The 10,875-nt window shown below is 36.8% G+C and overlaps 1 protein-coding gene across 1 annotated transcript in view; it reads left to right on the top strand.

The window, feature by feature from the left end:
* GRAMD4 (GRAM domain containing 4) overlaps nucleotides 1-10,875 on the top strand; it is a 65,785-nt gene that overhangs the window by 30,281 nt on the left and 24,629 nt on the right. Inside the window, exons 5-9 of the mRNA XM_072399038.1 lie at nucleotides 4,299-4,357; nucleotides 7,294-7,429; nucleotides 8,777-8,802; nucleotides 9,578-9,669; nucleotides 10,616-10,707. Of these exons, the coding sequence (XP_072255139.1) occupies nucleotides 4,299-4,357; nucleotides 7,294-7,429; nucleotides 8,777-8,802; nucleotides 9,578-9,669; nucleotides 10,616-10,707 (405 nt within the window). The remainder of the gene's footprint in view (nucleotides 1-4,298; nucleotides 4,358-7,293; nucleotides 7,430-8,776; nucleotides 8,803-9,577; nucleotides 9,670-10,615; nucleotides 10,708-10,875) is intronic.

Genomic DNA, 10,875 nt, shown 5'->3' with positions numbered 1-10,875 from the left:
CAATCCCCTGAAGAAGCCCAGTGAGCGAAACGCGTCGGGACTTAGACCTCTCGCTTTTTCAAAACACATTTTGTGATTAATTTAGTACAGCAGTGAAACTGACTAGCTAGCCAGCTAATTCCCATGACTTGCCCAATGGATTGGCTAACCACCTATCTATGTAGTAAGGTGGCCTTTTGCTTTGTACACCATTAGGAACATTTTTTTTTTATCTACTGTAACTGTGGGTGAGATGACTGTTAACGAGCACTTAGCACCTGTTCACACGGCTGTTATGACTATTGTCTTTTGCACTTGTATGTGTTACAACATGAAAATTGTTCATGCTATTGGAAGGCCAGTCCCATGAACATGTGTTGTCTTGTGATGCAGTAAGCTGGCCAGGTGTGTTTGGGGAGCTATGAAAAAAAATTGATGGGCCAGATCACCGACGCATGTGTTGTGTTCCTGCGCATTGCTTGTTAGTGCAAAATTCTAGTGTTGATGGGGCAAACAATCCAAATTATAAGGAACTCCTCAACTTGTGTTACTTGATTACAACACTCACACACACAAACTCACTCTCTTACACACACTCACACATCCTTTATTTTGATGACAGAATTTGAGTCTAAATAATTGTAATGCCTTGTAAATGATCACCAATTTCACTTGTTATCACTTGTTTGGATATCACTTGTTTGAATCCTCATGTCTGGAATGGCATTGAGTAGTTGAACCAAGCAAGGGGTGTTGGATTGGTAGCTAGTGTGAATGAAGAATAACTATTGTGGACAATGTTGGTGTCCTTGTCCAATGCTTGCATGTACTGGCCTGGTCATATAGAGGTATGCAGGATGGGCTGGGGGAATGTTGTCCTTAAAAATAAGGATGTTATTAAAGGTATAAAACAGAAACTTTACCAAATTTGTGATTGTTAAAAACAAAGTTTAACTACTGAAAACTTAACATACCACTGTCCAGCCCTAAACCTCCAACCATAGGTACACTAGACTTCACCACTAACCATTACAGCAGAGGTCACAACAAATGCAAGCAGATTCCTATTGATTGGGGTACAATTTCCAAGCGAGAGAAGTGGGTGTGCCTGCTCTAGGTGAAATCCTAATACAAGACTGAGAGTAAGTGAATAAAAGAAAGAAAAGCAAATGGCCGAAAGGGGATATTCATGGATCGTATTCCATAGACTGGAAACAAAATGAGGTTTGGACACCTGCTGTATCTACTAACTATTTAGTTTTATACAATACTTTCTACAAGTGAATAGGAAAATAGTAATAGTAAATAGTAATGCAGGAGTTTAGCATTAATATTTGCAGATTGTGATTGAAAGTGGATGTTTGAACAGCCATAAAGGTTTGTACTATTTGTATGTGTGATCCCAAAATATTCTTAATGCTGAATCAATGCGGTTATATTAGAAACATTTTATGAACATACTTTATTCTGGATTATTGCAAAATAATTGTTGATATTAGCCTTATCATATGATCTGACTTTGGAAACAGACTGTCAGCCAGCCATATCCTTGGAATATGACAAGACTTGACCAGCACCATGATATGTGTACACCAGGATTATGGAAGCTTGGCTCTCTGTGCCTATTAGCCACCCCACCCTTCCTTAATTTGCTGAAGCACCAGGAAACAGCCATTACAAAAAAAAAAAATACGCTTTTTATAACTTGATTTTTCCCTGTGCTGCTGATCTTAAAGTGGACACTTGTAGTCTCTACTAAAAGACTCTGGCAGTAGGAACAAGTGCCATACAACAGAATACACCTGAACAAGAGTAACCAGGTTTTTCATTTTAAAGAAAAGTAATTAAAAAAAATGAATATTTAAAGTTTTCTTTAATTTGTGGTAAAGCTGTTTGACATTTTAGTGAATGGGTTTATATATAATTTAAATTTGATACAATCCCTTCTAAGAGAGAGAAACAGTTACACCATATTTTTAGGCTGTGCATGATAAAGAAATTTTCCATGTGCAAGATGGATAATCCGTCTTTAGAGTCATAAAGTACTTTCACCAATCTTTAAATCTGCTGATTAAATACAAACAGGCTTGATTCATTCATCATTTTACAATATTTTTTTTCAAGTTTGTAAGCCCTTTCAGGATGACAAAGAAAATATTCATAGCAACATATGGTGTCATTTAAAATCAAAATGTATGAAGATCTGCAGACAAGGCATCAAAATTCTACAATTTGTAACACAACTAATTTTTAAAACATAAATCAAAATATGATAATGCCATGTAGATCAAATGGGAGATATTTATTTTAAGTGGTACATTTACCTAGGTTTAGCCATACTAAAGAAATCTTTATGACCTATGTTTTATCCCCTATACAAAGAACTACAGTACACATCTTTCAACATACATTTTAATATAAACATAACCTTTTACTTTTTTGGCAAGTATTTGTATTATTTTAAGACTGGCTTTCAAAGATCCGCCAACCTACCAAAGCTGGAATCTCGTGTCTGAACAGGGTGGGGAAATGCTTGTGCCAGCTTCTTTATAAATACTTTTTCATATGGACACCTGGTAGGTAAGCTGCTATCACAGCAGTGAGGTGAGGCCTTAATCTGAGACCTGCCTTCCTATATTTTTTTTTTCCTCTGAAAAGGTAAACATGGCTGATCGACAGATGGGCATCTTGTAACTGCAAGTGTACTGCAACACAGTTCTGATTTGCCAAATTTAAGGGCAAGTTTACATTACAATAAAATGACAATGTATATTTTATACTGTATATCTGTATTTTATAGACCACTGTTCCAGACATCTGACATGGATGCGATTAGGACATTTAATAGACATTTATTGATTTTGAGTGCTTTGTCCAATTACATTTTACATATAGCTTGCAATACAACAACCTTGTGATTGCCGAGAACACTTTTGACCATACAAGAAAATGACATCAACAACATTAAGTTCCACGAATTAATGTAACCCTCCTAAAGCTTCCTTCTACATCCTGACCTTTTGTTTCCTGAAGCGTGCAATATCCAGTGTTTTAATTTAGAATGAGGAAAATGTTTGACAAAGGTTTTCAAAATAATAAAGATGATGGCTGCTTCCCTTTTAGTGTAAAGTGTGCTTGTACTGCAAAAGGAAATATGTTTGCAATGTTGTACCTTGCATGCTTCATGAATGGGGAAGAACTGCCTTACATGAGTGACAGAGAACAATCTGACACCTCTATCTGACTATCTGCTGATTGCCATTGCTGCTGGGACAGATGTTGAGGATTCCAAAATAATATGTTTTTCATTGAATCTGGTGGAAGGAGAAACTTCCACTGGGTAAAGCTTTTTATCAACAACTTTCAGTAAACACATGTCCCCTTACCTTGAAGGTTTTTCCCCTTTCTGTAACATGATTGACAAAGTGCACTAGAAAAGTAGAAATCTGGAGAAATCAAACACCTTACCTAAAGGTTCGAACTCTTCCACACCAAAACCAAAATAAATATATTTTGGTTGGGGTCTCTTTCTCTATTTACATACATGTTCCAGGCTGTGTAAGACAAATGCTTTAGACCAGTGATTATCAACTAGGGTTCTTCCAAAGGTTGCTAGGGATTCCTTGAGCAAAGAGCAGTTTCTGACTCTCAGGTCAGTTTAAGTGACACCAACGATATTTTTGGATATATGTAAGGATGACATTCTGCTCACTGGCCAGCAATGTAAAAGGCATTCTTCCTACTGACCACCTCACCTCATTAATGATCTGTGAATTGTGAATATAGTAATTATAGCTGGGGTCCCCTAAAAGTTATTTCAAAAGGTCCCTCCGTGTTAAAAAGCTTATAACCCTGCCCTTTTCTCACCAAGTTGTGTAAAAATGCAGCATTTTTAGCTTACAATTGTATACTAAGAATAAAGAGGAACTAAACTCAAAACATCCAAAAAACAAAATACACTTACCTTCAATCCAGAGCAGTCTGATGCATCCAGGGGTGTCTTGCATCTGGTCCTGCATCTTCCCGGAGCCAGTGCTCCGGGTGCCGCCATCTTCTCCTTTTTTTATCCCGGGAGGCTTTTCTCTCCCATTCATTCTCGATCGCCAAGGCAATTGAAAATTAGGGGAAGAATTTACACCTAAAAAAATTTGTCTACCCTTTTATGTAAAGTGAAAATTCTGCTGTACTGCTGTTTTCCAGCAGTACAGATTCAAGATCTGCTGTTCTGTGGCTTCCTGCAATAATCAAAGTAGGTAGCTTTATGTGTACAGCTAGCTGATAGATTTTTAACATGTGTTACTCTTTTTCCTTTTTTTTAGGACTGAGGAATCTACTACACAGCAACCTTCTAGGGGACAGTCTCAGAACAATGGCTCAGGTATTTCTGCAAAGATATTCAACAGTGATTAGTAACTAATAAACAACACTACTTCAAACATCTTTCATTTAGTGGTGCTGAAGAGATAAATCTATCTAAATGTAACTAATACTGATTTAGTCTCATTATAAAACTAAACAATACAACCAGTTTTTTGTAGCCATACAAACAGTATTATCAAATTTTGGTATTTTCGTATTTCTTATGCCTTAAGTAGTGTAGATCTTAGCTCATACTAAACATGGGGCTTTTTTATTGCTGCTAAAATTATCAGCCTTTCAAAAGTCACCTGATAATGTGAATTAGTTTTGAATGAGTCTGGTGACTTTTTAGGGGAAGGCCCATTGAATTGCTTTTCATGTTTCTTATACTGTTGATGTTGAATTTTTGACTTCTTTTACTGTATCAGTTTCTGCACCCAGCCTTAAAAATATAGTCTGTGCTGCAACCTAAAAGCTAGAATTCTTTTAACAGTCTCTCGGAAAGTTGTGTTGACAAATAATGAAGTGTGTTAAATCTTCAGCTTTTTTTTCTCTTTAACTTTGTGATAATCCTATGTCCCTTTATTTTCATGGGGTAACACTGAGAGTGCACTTGTTGCTGGGTGGCTTCACTCACTCACTGGCCCCTGATTTATTAAAGTTCTCCAAGGCTGGAGAGAATAAACTTTTATCAGTAAAGCTGGATGATCCAGCAAACCTGGAATGGATCTGGTTTTTTGCTAACAAATGTCTAATGACTTTTAGGAAATCCATTCCAGGTTTGCTGGATTACCCAGCTTCACTGATGAAAGTGTATTCTCTCCAGCCTTGGAGAACTTTAATAAATCAAGGCCACTGTATCTTTGGAGAGACCCGTGGTTGTCACTCAGGCTGGACTTCAAACATGTCTCCCCAAACATGCTATCCATGACAGACATTTTTTGTAAAGCTATAAGACCTGCTATTTGCCATGCCAAGCTTTTTTACATTCATGTGACTCTCACTGAATAAATGGTCCTTATGGTTACTGCCTAGTACAGTAGCTTAGTACATACCATGTTTTAAACAATCTGTTTGCACCCTAAAACCTTTAAGAATACTTATAAAATACCATAATATAATTTATAGGCTATAGGAGAATGGGACACCTACAGTTAGGTACATAAATATTTGGACAGACAACTTTTTTTCTATTTTTGGTGCTGTACATTACCACAATTAGTTTAAAATGAAAAAACTCAGACGCAGTTGAACTGCTGACTTTCAGCTTTATTTCAGTGGGTTGAACAAAAAGATTGCATAAAAATGTGAGGAACTAAAGCCTTTTTTACACGATTACTTCATTTTAGGGGCTTAAAAGTAATTGAACAAAAAGCTGAAATAATAATAATTAAAAAGCTGAAAAAAAAAAAAATGTTAATTTCTAATACTTGGTTGAAAACCCTTTGCTGGCAATGACAGCCTGTAGTCTTGAACTCATGGACATCACCAGATGCTGGGTTTCCTCCTTTTTAATGCTCTGCCAGGCCTTTACTGCAGCGGCTTTCAGTTGCTGTTTGTGGGCCTTTCTGTCCGAAGTTTAGTCTTCAACAAGTGAAATGCATGCTCAATTGGGTTCAGATCAGGTGAGTGACTTGGCCATTCAAGAATTTTCTACTTCTTTGCTTTTATAAACTCCTGGGTTGCTTTGGCTGTATGTTTTGGGTCATTGTCCATCTGTATTATGAAACGCCTCCCAATGAATGTGACTGTATTTAGCTGGATTTGAGCAGACAGTATGTCTCTGAACACCTCATTCATTGGCTGCTTCTGTCCTGTGTCACATCATGGATAAACACTAGTGTCCCAGTGCCACTGGCAGCCATGCACGCCCAAGCCATCACACTGCCTCCGCCATGTTTTACAGATGATGTGGTATGCTTTGGATCATGAGCTGTTCCACGCCTTCTCCATACTTTTTTCTTGCCATCATTCTGGTAAAGGTTGATCTTGGTTTCATCTGTCCAAAGAATGTTTTTCCAGAACTGTGCTGGCTTTTTTAGATGTTTTTGAGCAAAGTCCAATCTAGCCTTTCTATTCTTGAGGCTTATGAGTGGCTTGCACCTTGCAGTGCACCCTCTGTATTTACTTTCATGCCGTCTTCTCTTTATGGTAGACTTGGATATCGATACGCCTACTTCCTGGAGAGTGTTGTTCACTTGGTTGGCTGTTGTGAAGGGGTTTCTCTTCACCATGGAAATGATTCTGCCATCATCCACCACTGTTGTCTTCCGTGGACGTCCAGGTCTTTTGGCGTTGCTGAGTTCACCAGTGCTTTGTTTCTTTCTCATGATGTACCAAACTGTACATTTTGCCACTCCTAATATTGTAGCAATTTCTCGGATGGGTTTTTTCTTTTTTTTTTCATTTTAAGGATGGCTTGTTTCACCTGCATGGAGAGCTCCTTTGACCGCATGTTGTCTGTTTACAGCAAAATCTTCCAAATACAAGTCAAATCAACTCCAGGCCTTTTATCTGCTTAATTGATAATGACATAATGAAGGAATTGCCCACACCAGCCCATGAAAAAGCCTTTGAGTCAATTGTCCAATTACGTTTGATCCCCTGAAATGAAGTGATTGTGTAAAAAAAGGCTTTAGTTCCTCACATTTTTATGCAATCTTTTTGTTCAACTCACTGAATTAAAGCTGAAAGTCTGGAGTTCAACTGTATCTGAGTTGTTTCATTTAAAATTACCTGTGGTAATGTACAGAACCAAAATTAGAAAAAAGTTGTCTCTGTCCAAATATTTATGGACCTAACTGTATCTTTAACACTCCTTTTATATGTGGCATTGTGGGGAAAATATTACAGGCATGATACACTTATTCAGCTTTGAGTGGCAAGTGGGGCACAGTAGGAAATTTTATGGAATTTTTTAAAACTCTGGTGGGATATTCCTATATCTATTTTTAGATAAGCACAAGAAGGAAACCATGTGCTCCAGACTTCAGAAATGGTTTTATGACAGATTTGGAGAGTACATTGAGGACTTCAGATTTCAGCCAGAAGAGAACACTGTGGAAACAGAAGAGCCATTGAGTGCCAGAAGGTAAAATCTTACCTTAATCCTAAGTTTTCATTACATAAAATGTGTTTAACGCAGAACTAAACCAATCGATATTTGCCTATCCCCATACTGTCACAGGCACCGCTATCTTCTTCCTTTCTTCCGCTTTCCGCACATTTTCGGCCACCATGATTGGCCAGGCTGAATTACACAGGCATGAGGGAATTCATTTGTTCATGGTACTTGCTAGGGAAGCCAGGATTGCCGGATATCCTTGGCAACAAACGCTGAGCTGCACATGCAATAAGTATAGGTATTGAAGAGGCATCACCTGTCCCTTTTTGCATTAATTACCTGAATGAATGCCAAAGTGGGACTTTAGTTGTATTTTGAATTTAACATGCCATTGCCATGCATTTGGTATATTACCATAATTTGGTATATTTTGTGGTAACACATCATTTAGATTAGGAGTATAGGGGGCATAACTGGAAGTCCCCCAGGTGTGCTGCATGCATATGTGCTGATATGTTCTTGGTGGACAATTTAATTATTTTCCCAGGTGTAACCCATTTGCATTCAACATCAGTTTGAGACACTTCATTTACGGTTAATTGACAAATGCATTTGGGCTTCTTCTGATCTGCATCCATCCATTTCATTTTGCTGTTGCATTCCCATTGATTTATATAGGAAGGAAAGCAAGCCCTGTCAGTCCTTTGTTTAAAATCTTATTTCTGGGTGAACAGGAAAGACCTAAAATTTACATAGCAACTTCTCCCTATAGCAATTTGAGAGAGACACCCTTCTGCAACTTTTTGTCAGTACCATTGACTTGGACCCAGGATTGTAATATTTTGGTTGCATACTCTAGATAAAAATGGTATAAGTCTGCTGTAAGATCCATCCAGATTACTTTGAGAAGAGATGCCTGTCGTTGCCATTTCTTTTATATATTTGTCCACATTAGGTAGAGTCTTCAAAAGCAAGCAAGATGCTGCATGTAAAAATTAATGATGTGAATTTGTGGAGATTTGTTTGCAGGGAGATTTATGTACAGAGAGCACATCTGCTTAGGAGAACTTATGTCATTAAAAATAAGCTGTAAATATGGACCCAAAGTTCTGTTTACAAGGTGGAAACAGAATTAAGAAACTCTTTGCTTCTGTTAGGCGATCCAAGTTTTGTCCTAGACTTACCAGGTATTCCAAAAGAATATACTGTTTTTTTTTTTTCCTACCTATTATTTTTCATTTAATGTACAATACTCTCTGACACGTGGTCATAAGTAGCTACTTAATCTGAAATTTCATTCACTTTGTGTTTTATTGTGATAATTATTGTGATTTATTGTGTCAATGGAATGAATACCTTTTTATTTCCTTATAGGTTAACAGAAAATATGAGACGGTTAAGTAAGTACTGGCATTTACCTTGGTGCTTGAATCATAAGATGAGTGCTACTTGTTTTTCTAGTGCTGTTTAGTTGCATCAGTAATGTGCTTTATATATGGCGATTAAAAACTTAGAAAATGAAATGACAGCAACCACATAATTTTTATTTAGAACTGACTTCTACAAAAATGTGCATTTTTCGGTTTTTAAAGTTATTATTATTTATTCTTCCTTAGAATTATAATTATCCTTTGAGATAATTACAAATAGACCATATATATTATGTCTGTGTATGTATATATGTATATATGTGTATACATTACTCCCTATCATCCCCAAAGTATGATGTATAATAGATTGGATTCGCTGCAACATATTCAGACCACACAAACCCATTTGGAGTTTACCACTGATTAAAGGATATATTAAACGCTAAAGCAATAAACAATGCATATCCATTGCCAAACATATAGACAGTTCTGTTGTAGCCTTTTATACTTACTCGAGTAATACAGAAGAACACCTACTACAATAACCATACACATTGGTTTCCCAAATTACCCAGCACACATACTAGCTGGACAGCAAAATAACAAATGACACGATTTCAACAATTTGTGTTTCAAAAGCGTGATTTCAGTTGCATACATTTGCAAATATTTATGGAAGCCATTGTGCTTTATCAAACTAATATGTAATGAATAACATAAATTGCATGTTTATGCAACCTTTATAGCAGAATGACAAACCTGTTAAAATGCCTGTTTTTTATATTAACATTTTTCCTTTTTCTAGAGCGAGGTGCCAAACCTGTTACAAATTTTGTAAAGAACCTTTCTGCCTTATCAGACTGGCATTCTGTCTACACTTCTGCTATTGCCTTTATTGTAAGTAGTGTTAGCATTTTCCAATATCAGTATAAAAACATGCAACCTTTTGCATTATGTAAAAAATGCAAACCTCTAAAGAAGTGCAGGGATTTAATATCCAGTGCTTTAATACTTGCATAAAGCTGAAAGCCCTCAAACCTGCACCATAAAAACAAGTTGGCATTGGCAGTACCAGTGTATATTCTGAGCATCCTTTTTATATCCTAAAACTGATATTCATATTCTGTGTGCTCTATCAATTCCTGCATTTAGATGCTGAGCCCCACTGTGCCCCTTTTGTTGAAAGTGTGTACACTTAACACACAGCAATAGCTACATTGCTTCAAACTTTTGCATTTTGAAGTTGCGTCCTTCATTTTAATATTGATATTTTCATTATAAACATATACACAAAAGCTACACAGAGCATGGCCTATTGCCCAACCCAAGCTGACCCTCAGAGGTACCCCCTTATTAAATGCCTCTTTTATTCATGGGGTAAATGCTTGTCCCTTGGTTCAGCTAAGGCTGGAAGTTTTCTGCTAGGACTAGCTAGGACTTACAGGGCAGCGAAACAGCTGGCCATCAGCCCCATGTGAACAAGTATTACCTTTGTATTTGTTAATGAAGATGCTACTCTTTTATTCTGACCAATCCGTTCATGATTCCAAGTGTTATCGTATTGCCTGTGTTATTCCCAGAATTGATGTGTTAATAACCATTAGTGGCTTCATTCTGGAAATCTGATCTATAAACAGATATGCAGACACTTTCCTGGTTTGTATTTTACAGCATATTGATCAGAAACACAAAAAAAAGTACTTGATGTACTTCACTATGAGAACTAATTGGCCAGAATATTGATGGAATATTTGCACATTTTTAATGATCATACTAGTCAATATTTCATATGCCTTTTTGATGTTTATGTTGCATAATATTTTATTTTCTGTTTTTTTCTTAGATTTACATGAATGCTGTATGGCATGGCTGGGCCATTCCTATGTTTTTATTTTTAGCTATTTTGAGGTTATCCCTAAATTACCTCATTGCCAGGTAATGTTTCAAGGTTGCTGTTCATGCCTTCATTCCCACTCTGCTTAAGAACCACAATCACTATAATTGCACAAAAAAAGCAATCTGCAAAGAAATAGAGGATAGCAGTGCAAGTAACTACCTTTTTTCTGTGTACATATATGTTCTGAGTGTGTGTGTGTATATAAT

The sequence above is a fragment of the Pyxicephalus adspersus genome, chromosome 2 (assembly GCF_032062135.1).
Source record: "Pyxicephalus adspersus chromosome 2, UCB_Pads_2.0, whole genome shotgun sequence".
Lineage (NCBI taxonomy): Eukaryota > Metazoa > Chordata > Amphibia > Anura > Pyxicephalidae > Pyxicephalus > Pyxicephalus adspersus.
The sequence above is the reverse complement of the archived record's forward strand: the minus strand, read 5'-3'. Positions and strand labels throughout refer to the sequence as shown.